This window comes from Sesamum indicum, linkage group LG12, assembly GCF_026168435.1.
Source record: "Sesamum indicum cultivar Baizhima isolate 11 linkage group LG12, ASM2616843v1, whole genome shotgun sequence".
NCBI lineage: Eukaryota > Viridiplantae > Streptophyta > Magnoliopsida > Lamiales > Pedaliaceae > Sesamum > Sesamum indicum.
In genome coordinates this window covers 15,941,813-15,964,065 of record NC_142668.1, presented here as the reverse complement: position 1 = coordinate 15,964,065, position 22,253 = coordinate 15,941,813, and the positions used below count along the sequence as shown (strand labels likewise).

The 22,253-nt window shown below is 37.0% G+C and overlaps 3 protein-coding genes and 1 pseudogene across 16 annotated transcripts; all 4 read left to right on the top strand.

Annotated features, from left to right (window-relative positions):
- Positions 1-483: 483 nt before the first annotated feature.
- Positions 484-8,973, top strand: LOC105175475 (G-type lectin S-receptor-like serine/threonine-protein kinase At1g11300). 13 transcript variants are annotated; one of them, XM_088876681.1, is made up of 14 exons: positions 489-666; positions 784-810; positions 929-2,450; positions 2,721-2,958; positions 3,035-3,184; positions 3,319-4,192; positions 4,269-5,945; positions 6,143-6,250; positions 6,375-6,574; positions 6,660-6,870; positions 7,001-7,235; positions 7,331-7,481; positions 7,593-7,933; positions 8,857-8,973. In XM_088876681.1, exons 7-13 carry the CDS (start codon positions 4,634-4,636, stop codon positions 7,905-7,907), a joined length of 2,532 nt encoding a protein of 843 aa, XP_088732807.1. In that variant the 5' UTR covers positions 489-666; positions 784-810; positions 929-2,450; positions 2,721-2,958; positions 3,035-3,184; positions 3,319-4,192; positions 4,269-4,633; the 3' UTR covers positions 7,908-7,933; positions 8,857-8,973. The 13 variants fall into 13 exon arrangements, with proteins under 13 accessions (XP_088732819.1, XP_088732807.1, XP_088732814.1 ...); XM_088876688.1 differs by having other exon boundaries at positions 489-1,075; positions 2,390-2,450; XM_088876690.1 differs by having other exon boundaries at positions 489-1,075; positions 2,390-2,590.
- LOC148784910 (uncharacterized) lies at positions 8,694-13,275 on the top strand. Its single transcript, XM_088876541.1, has 5 exons — positions 8,694-8,718; positions 8,828-8,973; positions 9,153-9,530; positions 9,990-10,064; positions 12,993-13,275. The coding sequence occupies exons 1-5, from the start codon at positions 8,694-8,696 to the stop codon at positions 13,026-13,028; spliced, it is 660 nt and encodes a 219-aa protein (XP_088732667.1). The 3' UTR covers positions 13,029-13,275.
- Positions 13,276-14,240: 965 nt separating this feature from the next.
- On the top strand, positions 14,241-17,090 carry LOC148784909 (G-type lectin S-receptor-like serine/threonine-protein kinase At1g11330; annotated as a pseudogene). The gene is made up of 6 exons (XR_016063381.1): positions 14,241-15,488; positions 15,686-15,803; positions 15,921-16,114; positions 16,199-16,411; positions 16,542-16,776; positions 16,872-17,090. The product of XR_016063381.1 is annotated as a G-type lectin S-receptor-like serine/threonine-protein kinase At1g11330 (transcript).
- Positions 17,091-19,221: 2,131 nt separating this feature from the next.
- On the top strand, positions 19,222-21,285 carry LOC105175439 (transcription factor NIGTH1). The gene is made up of 4 exons (XM_011097875.3): positions 19,222-19,668; positions 19,824-20,384; positions 20,496-20,572; positions 20,648-21,285. The coding sequence occupies exons 1-4, from the start codon at positions 19,497-19,499 to the stop codon at positions 20,942-20,944; spliced, it is 1,107 nt and encodes a 368-aa protein (XP_011096177.1). The 5' UTR covers positions 19,222-19,496; the 3' UTR covers positions 20,945-21,285.
- The last annotated feature ends 968 nt before the right edge of the window (positions 21,286-22,253 follow it).

Here is a 22,253-nt window from a genome sequence, read left to right as displayed (position 1 = left end):
CTTTTGTTACCATAATAACAAAACAAACTTCATAACTCTTTGGAGAATATTCATTATATTGTATACAGTTAAAATAATTATAGTCTTGGAACAATGTTAATTATTGTCTGAAAATTCCTAGTTAAGAAAGTGGTCTAAACGTTGATGATTTCGGGGACAATTTTTATTGAGCGACTATTAGAGATGATGCAAAGTAAGTTGAAGAAAAAACAAAAGAAAGGGTATAATCAGGTGTTTGTCCTTTGCAGGAGGAGTGGGCCTTTGATGTGACACCGTCTTCAATATTTGGGCCTACGTACTCAATAATTGTTTTCTTATGTTGTTTTTTTAATAGCAGCTTTGAAAATATGTCCGACATTAGTCTGCCAGCAGCAGAAGCGTCTGTTTATCCCAACCGGGCCCGGTTATCTGGGCCTAGCTCTATCTTCCACAGAGATCGAAACGCGACTGACTGACTATAAAGCATTTGATTTCTACCTGTGATAGAATAGAATTACATATCGTACCATAAATTAGAGGCAGAAAAATAGTGTATGCAAGGAAATATGTGAATAGATATGCAGTTGGGGGACGTCGAGGCAGACAGCAGCAGCCCATGCCTTTATCTAGACTGAAACAAATAATTTGATGAGAATAACATATAATATCCAATCTTTGTTATGATAAGTTAGGTGGATGTCTCCCATTTCATGTGAAAATGCAATAATATCATGGAATTGTTGTCTGATTTTCGTAATTTCTTGAATGTGGTGGTGACACTTGACCCGATTATTCTCTTCTCAGGTTTTGGACAATGCTCAAGAGATACAGGTTGGTCCAATATTAAGTGAAGCGTAAGGATTTGGGCTGGATCTAGCTTTTTGATATTTTTGGGGCCCAATATCTAATTCTGGTTTTGTCGATGAATCAAATTTCCGGCGGCGGATAGATGTAGATGTCCGGATGATTTAATCAAAGAATAAAGGGGACATGCGAATACTTAAAACCAGCGCCGTCGATCGCCACTCAATTCCATTGGTCCCATGGCCGCCGCGTCGTGGGTAATTCTTTACGCCGGGGCCACCATTCACAAAAAGTAAGAGTTCTTTTGATTTCGCATTTATGGGAGGTTATGGAGCTCGTGAATTTCTGAATATTGGTTTCTTAAAATTTCGGTATGTAACCTTTCCTTTGCTCATTAGGTTCGACAAGATTAAACTAAAAACGGATTCAGAACATCCCTCAAGAAACAAACTTACGAGATAAAAATAATAAAAAATCTTTGTCCTAAAACCGGAAGCCCAGATCATATAAATGTTACTGAACTATTTAAACCGTTTTTGTCAAGCCCGGAACTTTACCAAGGGAAAAACCGACGATGATTTGTTTAAGGGTTTGATGAGGAAGTTAAAAGAAGTTTCCTTTTAGAAATTCTATAACAAATTTGAATATCCTAATAAGGTGTAGTGGGAATGACAAGAAAGAAAGAGAAAGATGTAGGGATAGGGCATGAAAATGATGGAAGTGGATACCACCAATTGGAAATCCAATCTGATGGCTATAGGATATTACTTTGACTTTGAAGTTTGTTTCACTGAAAATAAAAATATAAAGAAAAAACAAAAAAATGTGGAATTAGTTTCCCCAATTGTAATAAGAAAAGGCACGTTGGGATTTAGAATTCAATGAAAAGCAGTCCATGCAATGACCCTTGGCAGAAACTTCCCCCGAAAAAAGAGTTGAGATAATGTTTTTTTATTTATGACTTCGTCTGTGCTGTACAAAAGAAATACCCTCCATCATCGCCGTTTATGCCACCAGTAATGAATTTATTCAATGATCTTGTGTTTTCACCATGCAAATCTCCGAAACAAACTTAAGTAGAATCTTGACTAGTAGCAGAAGTGTGCTGAATGCTTTCTTTCAACTTCTGATCATTATGTTCATGTCTTACAATTGGATTACCTAGACGTGGACACCATCAATGCCACCCTAGTGCTTAGAGATTCGGATACCATAAATTCTTCTGGTAAGCGATTCACCTTGGGATTCTTTAGCCCCAATGGCACCACACAACCGTTATACAGGTATATGGTACTATGTTTGCCTTCTTTTATCCTGGTGGATGTGTAAGCGAAGATGGAAAGTTGGAAACATGTTACTTCAGCATATGAACAATGGGGAACATGTCTGTCTGGTTCAAGTGATATTGTGCTTCACCGTCACCTGGATAAAGTTAGCACAAAAGAAATGCCATTGTACAGTTTTGAGATGTTAGCAAAGTTATTAACATGGCGAATAAGCTAGGGATGGGTGGTTTCGGTCTTGTTTATAAGGTGAACTTTCTTCAATCAGAAGGTCTATGCACTGAATCTGCTCTTTATTTTGGTCATCCTCTCTCTCTTGCTAGGGAACATTGACAAATGGAAAAGAGGTAGCAGTAAAGAGGCTTTCAGCAGCTTCTGCACAAGGTGTTATGAATGAACTGTTTGTTATTTCTAAACTCCAACACTGTAATCTTGTTAGATTACTCGGATGCTGTGTGGAGAAAGGAGAAAAGATGTTAATATATGAGTACTTGCAGAATAAAAGCTTAGATGTCCTTCTCTTTGTCAGTCAACTTCTCTTTACTTAACTCCATTTAACTGTTCCACTCTATGCAAAATTGTTTCTTAACATTATATCCCAACATTTTGCTGCAACAGAGTTCTCGTTTTGATACATTGTTTATTTTATTCCAGATGAAACACAGCATGTTCTTGACTGGAAGAAACGATTCAGTATCATTGAAGGAAAGGAATTGGTCCAGGCCTCCTGTATCTTCACAGGGACTCCAGGCTGAGAAAAATTCATCGAGACTTGAAGCCCAGTAACATATTACTAGATAAGAACTGGATTCCTAAGATTTCAGATTTTGGAATGGCAAGAATTTGGAGGCAACCAAGATCAGGCCAAGACAGGAAGAGTAGTGGGAACATAGTCAGTATTTACTCAATATTAGTCCTTGTAGATTTTATCTGAGGGCTTTTAGCTAAACAATAATGTTGCATTGCAGTGGATACATGACTGCTGAATGAGCAATGAGGGGCCGATTTTCAGAAAATTGGATGTCTTCAGTTTTGGAGTTCTTGTTCTGGAGATCATAAGTGGGAAAAGAAACACTTGCTTCTACAATGATGAATTATCTTTAGGCCTTTTGGGATATGTAAGTTGCTTGAGATTTGCTTTCTTCGATCAGCATAATAATTATGAATCTGATAATTAGGGGGGGGGGGGGGAAGCAAAATAAAAAAAGATTTGAACCTTGAATATAGTAACGTTATTAACTTTTTTCTTCAGGCCTGGAAATTGTGGAATGAAGACAATGCATTAGATCTGATAGATAAGAGGATCTGGAGTTCAAGCTTCGGCAGGAATTCATGAGATGCATCCACATTGGGCTCCTTTGTGTCAAAAAATCCCCGGTAAATAGGCCCACAAGCTCAACTGTTCTGTCAATGCTGAGCAGTGAAATCGTTGATATGCCGATGCCCAAGCATCCAGGATTGACTTATAGAGTCAATTGCTCTCCCGTTGGATCTTCTTTGTCCCAAACCCGCGGCACCAATAAAATCACTCTCACAGCGCTAGAGGGCCGGTGAGCCTATAACAATAGAATTCCCAGTCAAAATCCTCTTGTAAATCAAATGACTTGTTCTTTTATCATATGACAATCACACACAAAAATAGGTATGAACAGGGTCAATTTTCTTAGGTACCGTTTCATGTGGGATATCCGATTGTATTTACCTTTCCACAATGTAACCTAGAGGGGGGGAAATGAGAGAAATTTAATTAATTAAATCAATTCTGTGGGTAGTTTTGGGTCAATCACAATTTCCAATTCTTAGCACATAGATATTCGTGATGATTCCAAAACCTCCATTGGAAATCCACGTTGACAGCCCTACAATTGGTTCGCAGTTGGCATGTTGGAAACTTGGAATGACAAGATCAACATGGCTCGATTTTGTTTGGTTTGACTCATTACTTTCAGTTGAAGGTTCCCTTGGTCTTCGTCTAACCGTCTGAGAGGTCTGAATTACCCTCACCCCACTAGGCAGACGTAATGTGAATTAACTTCAAGTTAAACTACTTCAGTTTATTATTGTAACAGAAACTAATCAATATATCGCAAAAGGTGGGGACCTGTTTGTTTCATGGCATTTGAGATGTAAGTATGTATAAATGCCTATATTTTATTATGACATGTTGTGAAATTTCGGTGACTCCAATGTCCCACTCTGCAGGGCAGATACATGCAAATTGGACAAAGAAATACGAGAAGTCGAGAATCATAGGCAATTTGGATTTACAATAGAGAGTACACTTGCGCTTTTGGACAAATTAGAGATCTAAAACGGCTGGCTACATGCAATGAGTGTTAGGTGGGTATACACCCACTAGTACCAAAAGTAAGAAGTAGTTTTCTGTAAGTTATTTACACTTGCAATTTGATGAAACCTATACTGTTCAAAGTATTTCACTGGAGAACTGAGCAATGGTCAATTCTCAAGCCCTGATTCAGAAGTATCAAAGAAGAAAGAAAATGCCATGACCTTTCTGGCATTATTAGCTTCTTGAATCTATCTTTTTAACATTAGCACAGTATAGCATGCAGACAACCAAGATGGCGCTCCCGGCAACCAGAAACTTTTGCTTGAAGCCTTTTCTTGAATCCCTTCTTGTAATACTCTTGATCCCATGTTTGGGTTCTTGCTTAGAAACAGACACCATTACAGGGAGTCTGATAATTGAAGATCCTGATACCATAGTGTCAAGCGGGAAGGTCTACAGACTGGGATTCTTCAGCCCTGGAAATACTACTAACCGGTATATGGGCATCTGGAATGATGTTTCTCAGACATCCATTGTATGGGTAGCCAATAGGGACAAACCTCTCGTTAATGATTCTTCTGGAACGATAACAGTATCTGCAGACGGCAATCTTGTGCTTATGAGTCAACAAAAGGAGATTCTTTGGTCATCAAATGTCACTAATTCTTCAAGGAATACGAGCGCTCAACTCCTGGATTCTGGAAATCTTGTCTTGCGAGACAACTCAAACGGACGCTTGCTGTGGGAGAGTTTTAGGCATCCTGGGGACGCTTTCCTGCCAACCATGAAAATAACTGACAATGTAAATACAGGAGAGAGGGCAGTAATAACATCATGGCGAACTCTGGAGGATCCTGATTTTGGAAGTTTTACTGCTGGACTCCAGGCTTTGACAATCCCTCAAATCTTCATATGGAATGGGAGTCGGCCGCACTGGAGAAGTGGGCCTTGGAATGGTCTAATTTTTACAGGAGTCACAGATATGTATGCTGTCTATCTTGATGGCTACACGGTGACTAGGCAAAACGATGGCACTGTTGTGTTTACTAGAGATTATTACGGTGATCTCTTGATGAAAATCATTCTGAAGCCGAATGGAAGTTTCGTGCAAACAATGTGGGATGTGGCTAAAAGGGATTGGAACGTCACGTGGGTGGCCCCAATCGATGCTTGTGATTTTTACAATGTTTGTGGGCGTTTTGGAAGCTGTAATCTGAGGAATTCACCAATGTGTAGTTGTCTAAAAGGGTATGAACCAGTGAACAAGCAGGAATGGGACAAAGGGAACTGGAACCATGGATGTGAAAGAAGGAGAACACTGCAGTGCGACAGAAGCAGTAATTCGAGTGATAAGAGCAGGGAAGACAGATTTTCTAAGCTAACAAATGTTAAGGTGCCTGATTTTATTCAGGTGTTACCAGGTATTAAAGATGATTGTGAAGGTCTGTGCTTGAACAACTGTTCCTGCATAGCCTATTCACATGATCCTGGTATTGGTTGCATGTTATGGAGGGATAGCTTGATTGATGTTCGGCAGTTCCCCAGTGGTGGCTCAGATCTTTATGTTCGCGTTGCATATTCAGTGCTTGGTACGTAATTATTACATATTTCAACTAATTTGTTTATTTTGTATGTTTTTAGCAATATATGAGAGGACTAATTGTTGTGATCACTCTTCCTGTTCATGAAATGTCACATTTACGAAATTTATGTTAACTGTATTAGTTGTTGGAATTTATATCTTGATTTCTACATTAAAAAAGACTCATGTTTCATTTTGTGTTAGATGACAAGAGGGACCTAAAGCTGATAATCATAATCCCGGTGATCACTGGATCCGTTGCCTTGTCCATTTGCATATTTGTTTTTAGGATGTGGAGGACTAAGAAAATAGGTAATCTTGGGCAGAGGATCTGAAACCAATATGGGAATCCTCTTTATGTGGAGTTGTATTTAGTACTAATTAGCAATCGAACCAGTGGAATCATTCATTTTATGCTGGTTATTTTGTGAATCAGGAGCTAAAAGACAAAGCAAACATGAAATAGCAGGGAGAGCATATCCATCAGATTCAAGCGAGATCGTGCTAATAGATGATATAGATGAAGTCAGTCTTGATGAATTACCATTGTACAGCTTTCAGGTGCTTGCAAATGCTACAGACCAATTTGACGAGGCTAATCTACTAGGGAAGGGTGGTTTTGGACCCGTGTATAAGGTAATTTCTTCTTCTTTTCAATTCTTTACCCATGTCAAATATGTTATTTATGATTGTGCACTGGATGGTGCTTGTTTATATACAGGGAAAGTTGGCAAATGGGAAAGAAATTGCTGTGAAAAGGCTTTCAAGAGCATCTGGACAAGGGTTAAAGGAATTCATGAATGAAGTGGTTGTGATTTCCAAACTCCAACACAGAAATCTTGTCAGTTTGTTAGGCTGCTGTGTCGAAAAAGAAGAAAAGATGCTGATATATGAATTCATGGCTAACGGAAGCCTGGATTTCTTCCTCTTTGGTCAGTCCAACTTTAATTTCTGCAGTTATTCAACCAATGTGGGAACATTACATATAATACAAAACGATGAAGTCTGCATTCTTACTCTATCTCCTGATGTTTTTATTTCTGTAAAAAATATGATTGACAGATCCATCTCAAAGGATTCTAGATTGGAACAAACGTTTCAATATAATGGAAGGTATTGGCCGCGGCCTCCTTTATCTCCACAGGGACTCGCGGTTGAGGATAATCCACAGAGACCTAAAGCCAAGCAATGTGCTGCTAGACGAGAACTGGAATCCAAAGATTTCCGACTTTGGCATGGCCAGAATATTTGGAGGAATAGAAGATCAGGCAAACACTGCTAGAGTGGTCGGAACATAGTAAGTGACTCACTTAATAATCTATTACCTCTGATTGGATGATTAGTACTGTGATTTGCAGCTTACTGATTTAGCTGACATTATATTTGTTGCAGTGGGTACATGGCCCCTGAATATGCAATGGGAGGGAGATTTTCGGAAAAATCTGATGTCTTCAGCTTCGGAGTTTTAGTGTTAGAGATAATAAGCGGGAGAAGGAATACGAGCTTCTACAACGATGAGATGGCTTTGAGCCTTCTGGAATATGTATACTTTCACGTCAAATATACATACATATATATATATATATATATATATATATATTCTTCTCTTTTCTGATACAACTGGAGTTCCTAATAAGCTATTCATTTTCCCCAGGCATGGAAAGTATGCAATGAAGGCAATTTTGAGGTCTTAATAGATGAAAGAGTATCGAGTCCAGAGCTCCTGGCTGAGATCATTCGGTGCACACACATTGGACTACTGTGCGTGCAAGAATTTCCTATTAACAGACCAACTATATCAAATGTTCTGTCAATGCTTGGTAAGGAAATCGCAGATCTGCCTCTCCCAGAACAACCTGCATTTACACAGAAGCTGGGTCGCAATCCTCCACCGCATTCCTCCTCGCAGAGCCAGACAATGACGGGTTCCTCCAATGATGTCACTATTACAGTAATCGAGGGTCGATGATTCCATAATTTCCTTTCATAAGTATTGTGAGTAAAATTTCTATCAATCTGAAAGACATTTATTCCAAGGAGCCATTTATCATGAACTAAAAAACAACGTACTAGTTCTGCCCAGCTAACACAAAGTATATACATATTCAGATAGGGCAAAGAATATTTACAAGGGGAACATGCTATATATAATAAAGATCTTTCTTTTTTTTCAATCTATATATAATAAAATAAAATCATTGAGACTATCTACTTAAGCGCTACTTATCCGTACATATGAACAACCTGAATGAGCTTTATTATACCAAATGGAATATAATATATTTTTTAAATAAAAATAAAAAACTATTATATTTCATCAAAAAACGATCTTAGCAATATTATCTAACAACTTTTTGGATAAAGAATTTAAAATATTAAATTTATAAAAAATAATCTAATTAATATTATCTAACAAGTTTTTTTAGATAAACAATAAAAAGTATTAATATTTGTACAAAAAATTCTAATTAATATCATTTTCTTTATTGTTTCTTTAAGTATATAAAAGTATGTATATTCAATATCTATTTTGATAATATTATGTAGTATCTAATCAATATAGTCTTATAAAAAATTTTAAATAAAGAATAAAAAATGTTAATATTTATAAAAGAATATAATTAATATTATTTTTTCTATCTTTTATTTTTTTATTATATAAAAGTATGTATATTCAATATATTTTTTGATAAATACTGAATAAAATAAAGAAAGAAATCACTCAATTTTATTTTTAATTTGAATTTCCAAGCAAATGTTACCGTTGGAGGCTAATTTTTGTAACCATTCTAAATTGAAAAAAAAAAAAAAAGATAGAAATGTTACCGTTGGAGATTTGTTATCATTTGCCCACTGTGTATTACACCACTTAATACGAAAACTGAGGAGCAAACTACCCTTTTGGTTTACATTCTCAGCAGCCGCCCATCTCCTTCCCCAACCGGCACTCTCAACATTCTTTCTTCTTCAAGGAGAAGATCAAAACTGCTAAACTCCTCCAACCGCCACTTTCAACCGACTCTCTGATACAGGAGGTAGTTTGCTGTTTTTTTAAAAATTCAGGGGTTCGCATTGTAGTTTTCTTTGCTCACGGAGATTTTGTGCTATTAAGGTTTTCCTAGGGGGTAACACAATTGCCCCGTAATTTTCCTTTTGTTTTTGCAAATTCAACTGGGGACTGATTGTGAGGAATAAACGTGAAAGAATATTGAAGCTGCTGGAGAAAGGCCCTGATCTGAAAGAAGAAAGGGACAGGGCCCGGAAAGTTTCAAGAGGGATTCAAGGATTTGGCAGCTTCTGCCACAGGGATTCATCCGCTGGGCATGATGTATTTCCAGAATCATCCCAGAAAGCATTTGGGAGATGCAATTCAGAGTTCAACCAGAAAATCAAGTATCTAAGCCCGGACAGTTCCAGTATTGGTGCGGATTCCAGAGAAGATTTGGCTCCAAATGAAGAAAGCGGGAACTTCACTGGGGAATTGAAGCCGCTGTTGGAACAGCAGAAAGATGAGGCAGTCGTCCTCTTAGGCAGCCACCTCCGCCGTTTTCTGCGACCGCCGCCATCTGGCCTCGGTCAATTATTTGTTAAGGTATCAACTCAAAGATCACCGACTTAAATTACACAGTTTCTTGTATATTCTTGATTTTTCGTTGGAAAGTTTCGGCTAATTGTTTCAAGGTTCATGATATTCAACTGCTACATGGGTTTTCTTGTTTTATTACCTAAAAAGGTACTTTGCTTTTGCAAGGGTTATTTTATAATTACTTCAAGAAGCATGAATTCACACAAGTATGCCATTGTATCACAAATTTGTTCAATCCGGACTTGCTCAAAATTCAAGAGGATTTATGCATGCATTGAAAAATTAAAAATCTTCAGTTTCTAATATATTTAACACAAGAATATTGTGAGATGTTTTCTGATTTTATTCCTTCTATCATTTTGCCTAGCCATATGCTTATCTCGTCTTTCTTTTGTCTTTTTGGGTTTGATTTGGTGGTCTTTCCCTTCTTGTAATGGAATTTAATAACATTGCATGCTTTCACAGTGGATGCCCATTTGGTGGTTGATAGTGGTAACCAAACTTGAGACTGCAAACCATCAGACTATTGGCCTTGAATTGGTAAGTTTTCTGCAATTTGCTGCTACTGATACTTCCTTTGCTAGCACTTTGGTTTGAAAAAGTTTTGGCTTTGATTGGCAACTGGGAGTCTACTACTTTAGGAGCAGTAAGTTACTACTTTGTTTTAACTACTGTTATCTTTATTACCAGTCAATTTCTCCCATCTCCTGTCATAATGCATATATGTTAATTACTGAAATTTTTAAGTGCCAGGCATAAGCTTTTTGCGACTCCAATTTGATCTCAACTTAAAATTTCTGGTTGAAATGGGATTAAATTTCTTAAATCAATTGATACTCGCCCAACTGTTGGGCCAACACAGAATATATCTTCTCAACTCATCTTGGAAGGTATCTTGGTTATGCAATATCTGTTGCATGTTATGCCTTTGAATTGGAGATTGCCACATGTATTTATGTTGTTTTCTTCTATGTCTTGGTTTATTCGTAGTTCTGCCTTAATGCAAAGTACAAGGAGAAAGGGCTGATTGAATAGAGATGTCATATTATTTATTAGCAATTATTTTGTTTGCAAGCTTATTCTTAGCAATATTGTCATTGTCTATGTCTTGCTAGTGCTATTAAAATTGTGAATTGTCTTGCATGTTTCAAGTCACAGAAAGCATCAGATACATATGATGAGTAATCATTAGAAAATTCCAAAAGTATGCATTATGCAATTAAAAATGGTGGCCTAACACATGTAGCATATTAATAGTATTATAGGTTATGTGTACTCGTTTATTAAAGGTTGAAGGCGCTAGAGGTTGGATTTGATTTTGCCAATTTTGTGTTACCGAAAAACTTCATATTGTTAAAAATTGTGTGGGAATCAAAAGGGTTGAGTAGGATTTCAACACTCAATTGACACATTTTGGCCGCTAAAAGTATGTTTTTTGATGATATTTTAGAACCTAATGTTAACTTATGTATCTTCATATTCCTCTCGTCAAATTTCTAACCGAAAAGAAACCAATGTCCTTATTAGTTCTTCCTTGCCGACTTTTCTCCCATATTTTGAAATTAAGGAGGCTGAAACCATTAAATTTATGCTTTGTAAACTTCAAATCCAAATTTTGTGCGCTGATTTCTTTGAAAAACTCACGTGACCATCATTTTGACTCGGAAAGAATAGGATTGGGAATGTTTGAGGCTGTTGAAATGTGAATGGTGCAAGTATAGAGTTGAGACCTAAATTGGAGAACAAATCTCCCCTTTTTGTGTAAATTTATTCTTGGTTAATTCGTCGTGTTGGGTATTATTCATGAGCTTGTTTTGAAATTTTTTGTTGTTATATATTTAAAATTATTGTATGAATTTACAGAAATCATGTTGGTTCATGTTAACATCTTATGTTTGCAGGTGTATCTAGAAAAATATCGAAAAATCTATATTATCCAACTATGAGTTATTTTATTTTGTGGACTTTGGGAAATTAAATACTATGCTAAAGTGTAGAGTGGTTGTCTAGATGCCAATTAAATCTTTTTAAGAAGATTTTGTGAATTTTGTAAATATACGTAATCTCAAACATTTGATAAATGTTTTTTAATTAACAAATTAATACTAGATATGAGAATTTCTTTTAGTTTTATTTAGTAATCAACCATGGTATATTTCTAAAAACTTTGTTTTCTTTTTTATTCTTTTACTAAGATTTGTTTTCTCTTGTCAAGTGCTTTTCGTTATCAACTCATGTTTTCAAAATCAGTATGAAATGCACTAAATTCTCTAAAGATAAACTTTACAAAGTATGAATATTTTGTGGATAAGTGCCTAAAAAAGTCAAATATTTTTATTTTCAAAGAAAATCATTAATTGATTTTTAATGTCATTTAAAGAAGTTTTTGTATTCTTGGAAACACTTTGAAGTTTGAAGTGCATTTGGTTTATTACTTTTGAACAAATGGATAATTTTTTTTTTGGACTTAAAAAAAAATGTATAATTAACTTTGTTGTTGTGATAAATAATTGAATTGATAATACTTAAAGAAATACATGCATTAACTATATTGCTACTCGCCAAGATGTGGTAACAAATCTTTTAAGATGATAGGTGTACAAGTAATACAAAAATAAACAATGAGATTGGCATCTAGACAACCGTTTTACCGTGTAGTGTATGATATTTTATTTCTAAAGTTCAAAAATAAACTAATTTGTGGTTGCGTAATAGTGATTTTTCAACAAACTTTACTATGATACACCTGCAAATTTTGGATGTCGATATGGACAAATATGGTGTTTCTGTACAATTTGTACAAAAGTTTTAAATGTATGACAATCAAAAAGTTTTGAAAAAGCAAATTGGATAAAACCTAACATAATGAATAATTTGGAATAAATTAACAAAAACGGTGGAGGATTATCTCCCCTTTGGGCGTCAACTCCGAACTACCTTGCATTCTTCACATTTTAAACTGGCCTCAAAATTCATAATCCCATTATTTCCAAGTTAGAATGTTGAGAATGTGAAGGTTTCATAGAAATCACACACATTTTTGGATTTGAAGTGTACAAAGAAAAAACGCAATGGTTTCACCCTTTCATGAATTTTAAAATATGGGAAAAAATCGGTGGAGATAACTAGATAGGGACAAAGGTTGCGACTTTGGTTAGAAAAATGGTAGAGAGGAAGAGATGGATACATTAGGTTATCATGTGGTTCTAGATAGTGTCAAGAAGCATATTCTTTTTAGCGGTCAAATGCGAAACAATTGAGTGTTTGAATCTCCTACTTCAATCTTTAAATTCCCCCATAGTTTTTAACGAGATGATGTTATTTAGGTAAGCACATAATTGAGAAACCAAATACAAACTCTAGAGTCAACCGTAATAGACGAGTATAGATAGATTGCATGCTATACGTTATGTATTTTGTTCTTTTTTCATATCTTGAAATGATACTAATACTGTTAATTATGTGCAGGTTAATGCTAGTGAAGATGATCCCGACAAGTGTTAGCCAAATGATACAGTCATCGGCGTCCTTCACAATGACACACTAGCTTTCATGACACACACAAGAGCTTTGCAGTTTCTTTTTCGGGACATCGACATCCATCATCTTTAGAACAAATTTGGCCTATTGTAAATAAGAATACTTTGTTTGTAGTACTTTTGGTCTTCAGTGTAAAAAGCCTTTGTTTAGACTTGAGGATCAAGTTCCTCTTTCTATTTTATATTAAAATTACCTATTGCAATTCCTTCAATTTTTAATGTGACGCAACACCTCGTACAAAAGTATTAGAAACAAGTAATTGCACCAAGTAGTAATTGCAAGAAACAAGTAAAAGATAGTGTTGCACTATCCAAGTGTAGTTGATCTCATTATGGTTGAGTTCACCACATCAATGAGGGTTCATGTAATTATTATGGCATAGCTCAACTTATTAAGCAAGTACGGAACCAAATAAAGCAATCCCTTGAATTCATAGTTTAATACAGAAATATTACACAATTTGTAGTTCAAAGCAATTAATTTAAGCATTTCATTTACATGCATAAGCACGACAAACAACTAATAACCTTGAATACACTTCAAACATGGATCTACCCATTGGACCTCTCATTCACCAGCCTCTGTCTTGTCTTTTTATATCTCTGCAATAATCTATTATGGGTTGCAGCCAAAAGAATGAGGAAGAGATTGGTAGAACCAGGAAGAGATAGAATGGCAGGAATTCACTCTTCGACGGAAGACGAATGACTATTCTATTTTTGAAAAGAAAGTTCCATTAAAATGAAGCCATAAATCTCATTTGCTGAAAAGAACATATGTCTGAGAAGCGAGACTTGTACGCAAAATCCAGGAAGAAACTATGAAATAGTGCCTTCTTTGCCAGTCAAGTTACCATCTTCAGAATATCTATTGCAGCTAGACGAGTCCATCATAGAGCGAGCCAATGACAGAAGCATCACTATCAAACAAGGATTAAGTGGCATATGTGTGTATACGTCAAAAGAAAAGAAGGAAAATACTAAACCATCACCCCTTGTAGTATCTTACCATCCATGTCACAGAAGATGTAGCCGAATTTTGGTTTTTTAACACGGAGACTGCTTTTCTCTGTGATATCACGAAAGAGAGAAGAAGCCATACTCTGTTCTCTGTGGAAATTATTTCTCATACGCTGTTAACAGTTGTGCTGAACAGCAGAATACATATAAATGCGGGAAAGAGAAATAGAGCGTGCAGCTATGGTTGCTAGCTCAGATCAGCTAACAAACCAAAAAGAGTAACAAGCAGGAAAACATAAATAACAGCCTGCACTTGCTTTGCACCCTCCCAAGTGTATGATCACATTGAACAGCACCCAAGAACTCCAACAGCGGCGAAGTGTCACCAAGCCGAACTTGGAAACCAGAGATAAAAGCTGGAGCAGGCAAAACTTTGGTACACAAGTCAGCAATTTGTTGCATGCTGGAAATGTGTCAAGGGGCAATCTTGTGCTTATGAGTCAACAAAAGGAGATTCTTTGGTCATCACATGTCACTAATTCTTCAAGGAATACGAGCGCTCAACTCCTGGATTCTGGAAATCTTGTCTTGCGAGACAACTCAAACGGACGCTTGCTGTGGGAGAGTTTTAGGCATCCTGGGGACGATTTCCTGCCAACCATGAAAATAACTGACAATGTAAATACAGGAGAGAGGGCAGTAATAACATCATGGCGAACTCTGGAGGATCCTGATTTTGGAAGTTTTACTGCTGGACCCCAGGCTTTGAGCATCCCTCAAATCTTCATATGGAATGGGAGTCGGCCGCACTGGAGAAGTGGGCCGTGGAATGGTCTAATTTTTACAGGAGTCACAGATATGTATGCTGTCTATTTTGATGGCTACACAGTGACTAGGCAAAACGATGGCACTGTTGTGTTTACTAGAGATTATTACGGTGATCTCTTGATGAAAATCATTCTGAAGCCGAATGGAAGTTTCGTGCAAACAATGTGGGATGTGGCTAAAAGGGATTGGAACGTCACGTGGGTGGCCCCAATCGATGCTTGTGATTTTTACAATGTTTGTGGGCGTTTTGGAAGCTGTAATCTGAGGAATTCACCAATGTGTAGTTGTCTAAAAGGGTATGAACCAGTGAACAAGCAGGAATGGGACAAAGGGAACTGGAACCATGGATGTGAAAGAAGGAGAACACTGCAGTGCGACAGAAGCAGTAATTCGAGTGATAAGAGCAGGGAAGACATATTTTCTAAGCTAACAAATGTTAAGGTGCCTGATTTTATTCAGGTGTTACCAGGTATTAAAGATGATTGTGAAGGTCTGTGCTTGAACAACTGTTCCTGCATAGCCTATTCACATGATCCTGGTATCGGTTGCGTGTTATGGAGGGATAGCTTGATTGATGTTCGGCAGTTCCCCAGTGGTGGCTCAGATCTTTATGTTCGCGTTGCATATTCAGTGCTTGGTACATAATTATTACATATTTCAACTAATTTGTTTATTTTGTATGTTTTTAGCAATATATGAGAGGACTAATTGTTGTGATCACTCTTCCTGTTCATGAAATGTCACATTTACGAAATTTATGTTAACTGTATTAGTTGTTAGAATTTATATCTTGATTTCTACATTAAAGAAGACTTATGTTTCATTTTGTGTTAGATGACAAGAGGGACCTAAAGCTGATAATCATAATCCCGGTGATCACTGGATCCGTTGCCTTGTCCATTTGCATATTTGTCTTTAGGATGTGGAGGACTAAGAAAATAGGTAATCTTGGGCAGAGGATCTGAAACCAATATGGGAATCCTCTTTATGTGGAGTTGTATTTTGTACTAACTAGCAATCGAACCAGTGGAATCATTCATTGTATGCTGGTTATTTTGTGAATCAGGAGCTAAAAGACAAAGCAAACATGAAATACAGGGAGAGCATATCCATCAGATTCAAGCGAGATCGTGCTAATAGATGATATAGATGAAGTCAGTCTTGATGAATTACCATTGTGCAGCTTTCAGGTGCTTGCAAATGCTACAGACCAATTTGACGAGGCTAATCTACTAGGGAAGGGTGGTTTTGGACCGTGTATAAGGTAATTTCTTCTTCTTTTCAATTCTTCACCCATGTCAAATATGTTATTTATGATTGTGCACTGGATGGTGCTTGTTTATATACAGGGAAAGTTGGCAAATGGGAAAGAAATTGCTGTGAAAAGGCTTTCAAGAGCATCTGGACAAGGGTTGAAGGAATTCATGAATGAAGTGGTTGTGATTTCCAAACTCCACCACAGAAATCTTGTCAGTTTGTTAGGCTGCTGTGTCAAAAAAGCAGAAAAGATGCTGATATATGAATTCATGGCTAACGGAAGCCTGGATTTCTTCCTCTTTGGTCAGTCTAACTTTAATTTCTGCAGTTATTCAACCAATGTGGAAACATTACATATAATACAAAACGATGAAGTCTGCATTCTTACTCTATCTCTTGATGTTTTTATTTCTGTAAAAAATATGATTGACAGATCCATCTCAAAGGATTCTAGATTGGAGCAAACGTTTCAATATAATGGAAGGTATTGGCCGCGGCCTCCTTTATCTCCACAGGGACTTGCGGTTGAGGATAATCCACAGAGACCTAAAGCCAAGCAATGTGCTGCTAGACGAGAACTGGAATCCAAAGATTTCCGACTTTGGCATGGCCAGAATATTTGGAGGAAGAGAAGATCAGGCAAACACTGCTAGAGTGGTCGGAACATAGTAAGTGACTCACTTAATTAGCTATTACCTCTGATTGGATGATTAGTACTGTGATTTGCAGCTTACTGATTCAGCTGACATTATATTTGTTGCAGTGGGTACATGGCCCCTGAATATGCAATGGGAGGGAGATTTTCGGAAAAATCTGATGTCTTCAGCTTCGGAGTTTTAGTGTTAGAGATAATAAGCGGGAGAAGGAATACGAGCTTCTACAACGATGAGATAGCTTTGAGCCTTCTGGAATATGTAAACTTTCACGTCAAATATACATACATATATATATATATATATATATATTCCTCTCTTTTCTGATACAACTGGAGTTCCTAATAAGCTATTCATTTTCCCCTGGCATGGAAAGTATGGAATGAAGGCAATTTTGAGGTCTTAATAGATGAAAGAATATCGAGTCCAGAGCTCCTGGCTGAGATAATTCGGTGCACACACATTGGACTACTGTGCGTGCAAGAATTTCCTATTAACAGACCAACTATATCAAATGTTCTGTCAATGCTTGGTAAGAAAATTGCAGATCTGCCTCTCCCAGAACAACCTGCATTTACAGAGAAGCTGGGTCGCAATCCTCCACCGCATTCCTCCTCGCAGAGCCAGACAATGACGGGTTCCTCCAATGATGTCACTATTACAGTAATCGAGGGTCGATGATTCCATAATTTCCTTTCATAAGTATTGTGAGTAAAATTTCTATCAATCTGAAAGACATTTATTCCCAGGAGCCATTTATCATGAACTAAAAAACAACGTACTAGTTCTGCCCAGCTAACACAAAGTATATACATATTCAGATAGGGCAAAGAATATTTTGATATGTGTCAGAAGAATGTTTGCAGTAAACTCACAGTGAGGCAGAGAAGGACTGAAAAAACACATAAAGCGAGAAGAGAGAGAGAGAGATGGTGGGAAAGAATTTAACGATGTGTGTTTGATTTGAAGAAGAGAAATGAAAGCAAAAAGAGAAGAATCTACAGAAAAGGCGAGGGTTGGAGTCTTGTACCAGAAGCCTTACTATAGAAAGTGAACAACTATCCATCATTGCAATTTCCCCCGCCCTTTCTTCCCACAAGAATTGGATTCCTTTAGCTTTCAAGTAAAAGGATTTCTTCTGCCTTCACGTAGTCGTTTGATGTATTAATTCCCATGGTTTTAGTTGAAATCCTGAAATCAAATGAGCAACGCCAATTCTCCAGCTTCCCCATCAACCATATTCAACTATTCATACTATGCCTGAACTCTAATTCTGACTAAGTTGTCATCACGTTCGACAGGATACTGGTACCATAAGCCAAAGCTGAACTTTCTCAACCTGGAAAACTGCTGGCCCTTGTAAAAAATTGAGGTGGTGAGAATCTTGCGGCCTTCCCGTCCACTTAAGTAAAGCTGTAGGTAGTAAAAGAAGATTCGCATTCATCTCTCTGAGTATGAGTTCCTTTGATATTCTTTAACTACATGTTTCTTTTCTTTAAGCTTTCCTGGACTTGCGTGCTCTTAATTTAGAGTGGTAGAATTAGGCCTCAGATATTCCCTTGGAAGCAGATATGTATATATTTTATTCTTTCTGATAAATGTCACAACAGATATTCGCTTTTCCTCTCTTAATTCACTTTAATGTGGAGGGGAGGAATTATGCAGCTTTTCAAAGTTGAAAAATTAACCAAAAAGAAATATAAAGTTGGGGGATGGATTGATACTGAATGCCATTTGAATATTTCCTTCCTCTTCATTCCATTTAAATTAAATGGCAATACTAGAAGCATCATTGACATATATATATATGTATATATTCTCTACAAAGAAAACTTTCATACGTAAAATAATAACAGGGGAACCTTATGATATCGATCACATTCAACACTAATCATTCCTGTATTATGAGTGCCCTTATCTGCACACCTTTCAAGTACAAAAGCTTCATACTAATTTGTAATTCCCCATATGAGTTACGAAAATAGAAATTTACATGGTTTATTCGAATTCGATTGTATTTATAAATAAGGATGCAAATTTACGATGCCAAAAAGATTACATAAAGCTAGCCCAGAGCTATACTTGTGGCAAAGTGTAAACTACATATTAGATATTAGTTTCATTAAAATTTGAATTGAACCCGGTTTGAGAGGCAACAATTTCTAAATTTGTCTTTATAGTTAACCCTAATTAATGGGCTAAAAGAAAGGAGTATCAACAACGTAAAGAGAGAAAAGGAAAAGAAGAAAGTAGTCTAAGAAGAAGAATTGATGCTTATAGCTGAGGCTTCTTTATATATTGTACCGCACAAAGCTGCTCCAAAGGTACTGAACTAAGGTACTTTCCTAATATTAATGACCCCCCACCCCCCCTGGTTCATTTATGTCAGAGACCAAGTGATTCCTTCCCTCAGGACACTATTAAATACAGCTGCCTGCCTTTGCTCTTTGCAACAAATTCATTCCCGTGCCTTGTCTTTTTGGCCCCATTTGCCTTCTTTTCTCTCCAGAACTTCCCTTTATTCTCCCTCGACGAACACAACCCTGAAAGCAAGACCAGTTTCCCCCTCTATCCTTATCGTGTTCACAAACATCCCTTAATTCCCTTTTCAGTTTCCGGTGACCAGCTTCTTGGCTTGATCAATCTCTTACAGATATAACTAGTTTTAGTGTCAACTATATGTTTACAGAATCAACATAGGAATTGAGAAATAGAGAATTTATGTTACTCAGAAAATGATAACATCGGCTGATAATATCCATCCCATGCAATTAAATTCTTGTGGAGAGCAGAAAACTGAAGGAACCCAAAAGCTCCAAGACTTTGTTGCTCGTCTTGAAGAAGAAAGGTTCAAGATTGACGCTTTCAAGCGCGAGCTTCCTCTTTGTGTCCAACTTCTCGCCTATGGTAAATAATTCTTCAACCCATCTTTGCTCTGAATGTTCAGCCGTTCAACTAATATTCCTCTTTGTCTTGATTAAAGATTTAAAAAACTGTACGTAGATGTCTCATGCATGTCGAATAACAATTGTCTGTTTTCAACAAAATGGTTTCTTGATCAGCTGTGGAGGCGTCAAGGCAAGAGCTGAAATCACAGAGGACAAACCAATTAGAGGCAAGGCCCGTACTGGAAGAATTCATTCCTCTTAAAGACACAAGTTGGCCAGAAGTGAAAGAGAATGCGGCGGGGAAGGCATCGGCAGATAAAGCTAACTGGATGACTTCTGCACAACTATGGAATCAAGAGACTGAAGGAAAATATTCTCCCATAGAAACTGACACCGAGCTGGCTTTGACTGTCAAGCAGGGAATCAGTGCAGCAGGAGGCTTTCTTCCTTCTCCACAGAAATCAGATAGAAACTCCTCATCGTGTGGGGCAGCATTTCCAGAATTAGCACTTTCCTCATCCCATAAAGAGGAGACAGTAAACACCAGGAATTCACTAGAAACAATTTCCAGGAGTGAAAACTCTGGTGAGTTTGGCAATAGTTCAGTTGCTGAGAAAGAGAGAGTTCGTGGGACTGCAACCACAACTCAAACTCACAGAAAGCCGAGGAGATGTTGGTCGCCCGACTTGCACAGGCGTTTTGTCCATGCTCTTCACATGCTGGGTGGTTCCCAAGGTAAGAAATTATACTACTGCATCAATTTCAGGTATATATAAAGCCCTGAAAACTGTATGCTTTTAACTGTATTCGTTTTCCATTTCTTGACTTGTAATGAACTGCTCGCAGTGGCTACTCCAAAACAAATTAGAGAACTGATGAAGGTTGACGGTTTGACAAATGATGAAGTTAAAAGCCATTTGCAGGTGCGTACATCTCGCTCTTCATGCCAAAGAAAGATTTCATCTTTTTAATTGCTCCGGACCTCTTTGTGTACACAGAAATACAGACTTCATACAAGAAGCCTAAGTCCAAGCCCGCAAGCGGCAATGGGTGGGGCGCCAAAACTGGTAGTCCTAGGAGGCATATGGGTCCCACCAGAATACGCAGCTGCAGCGGCCCACACCCCCTTGTACGGAGCACACACCGCCACCAATACTCAAATATTACCTTCTTTCTGTTCCGCCGCACCATCAGTGCCACAAGAAATCTATCACGCAGTAGCAACACCACACCCGCCGCCCCCTAGGAACCAACTGCACCACCACGCCGTCCACCTCCACCAGTTCCATGTCTAGACAGATATAGCTCCCTGGATCATATATCCAATGTGGCGCCGGCGATCCATCGGAGAGGAGCAGCAGCAGGAAGGCTACGTGGAGATACAGAATGGAAGTTGAAGAAAGCAATGCAACAATTAATGTCGTCAGCCGCAATTGTCACAAGATTAGTTACTTGGCTGCAAGATCAAATGGTAGGCACAGGTTCCATTTGTTTAAGTCGAACAGTGTGCATAATGCGATTATTTGCTTTTGATGTCGAATTGGATATTAGAAAATGATGAATTTATTATCTAATACTGTTGTAATTGATAAAGCTTGCAAATAAGAGGACGCCATGCATTTTATTATAAGAACAAGTGAATCTTTTATCATAAAAATACACTCTTATTTCCGTAATCATAGTAGAGAGAATGAACTAAACCCATGGCCCGAAGAAGACAGCCCATGGTAATAACTGTGAGTGGACTGCAGAAACAGTAGGAATTGGAAGCCAGATGCAGCAAAACTTGTCTGATGATGATTCAGCTGTTGGTTCCAATTATTAAAAATAAAACACAAGTGATATTTTTAAAGTAAATAAAAGTGACCATAGCAATTTTTTTTTTTTTTTAACATGACCATAACAATAATTTTATAGTCGGAAAACATAACTGATAGTCAAATAGAAAACTATAAAACGAAATAAGAAGGATATTATATAGTTATGTTTTTTGTTTTTTTTCTTTCTTTCTGCAATTGCTTCATCAACAAAAATGATAAAACTGAAAACTAATACAACTATAAAGATATCAAAATGATATAATATATTGTATTTATTTTAAAAAAAAATCACATACAAAAGAGCCAACTTGCATGATAATCTCCCTTTTTTTTCTAATTGTTGTATGTAATTAAATAAATAGGAGATTACGTGCTTGAAAAAATAAGTATCTTGACAATTTAAAATTATCAAATTTTAATTATAAATATAAAATCAAAAATCCCCAACAAACACGTTCAAGATTTCCGGAAACTCAGTCCCAAGTAGTTGTATGTTGAAAAGAAAGAAAGTAGCCAAAAATAATGAAGAAATTGACTGACCAATGACTAGTTGAGTTCTCGTGCAACACGAAGTCGGCCTATTTATACTTATATTATTAAAAAAGAAAATAAATTGCAAGTCTACCCCAGATAAAAGTACCCCAAGTGGTTAGCTGGGGGTTTTATTAATTTTTTTATTTCAATTTTGGGGTTTCAAATGAATTTGTTCATAACAAAACAAACTAATAATTTATAACAATTATACATTACTAACAACTTTTTCATCTTCGTCCTCATTAAATAT

Excerpts from the sequence above, each read along its gene's own strand:
- LOC105175475 (XM_088876681.1), top strand. The coding sequence starts at position 4,634 with ATGCAGACAACCAAGATGGCGCTCCCGGCAACCAGAAACTTTTGCTTG. Across the intron at positions 6,871-7,000 it reads CCTGGATTTCTTCCTCTTTG|ATCCATCTCAAAGGATTCTA; the intron begins GTCAGTCCAACT and ends TATGATTGACAG. Across the intron at positions 7,482-7,592 it reads CTTTGAGCCTTCTGGAATAT|GCATGGAAAGTATGCAATGA; the intron begins GTATACTTTCAC and ends CATTTTCCCCAG.
- LOC148784910 (XM_088876541.1), top strand. The coding sequence starts at position 8,694 with ATGTTACCGTTGGAGGCTAATTTTT. Across the intron at positions 8,974-9,152 it reads CCGACTCTCTGATACAGGAG|CTGCTGGAGAAAGGCCCTGA; the intron begins GTAGTTTGCTGT and ends AGAATATTGAAG. Across the intron at positions 10,065-12,992 it reads AGACTATTGGCCTTGAATTG|GTTAATGCTAGTGAAGATGA; the intron begins GTAAGTTTTCTG and ends AATTATGTGCAG.
- LOC105175439 (XM_011097875.3), top strand. The coding sequence starts at position 19,497 with ATGATAACATCGGCTGATAATATCCATCCCATGCAATTAAATTCTTGT. Across the intron at positions 19,669-19,823 it reads TGTCCAACTTCTCGCCTATG|CTGTGGAGGCGTCAAGGCAA; the intron begins GTAAATAATTCT and ends TTTCTTGATCAG. Across the intron at positions 20,385-20,495 it reads CATGCTGGGTGGTTCCCAAG|TGGCTACTCCAAAACAAATT; the intron begins GTAAGAAATTAT and ends AACTGCTCGCAG.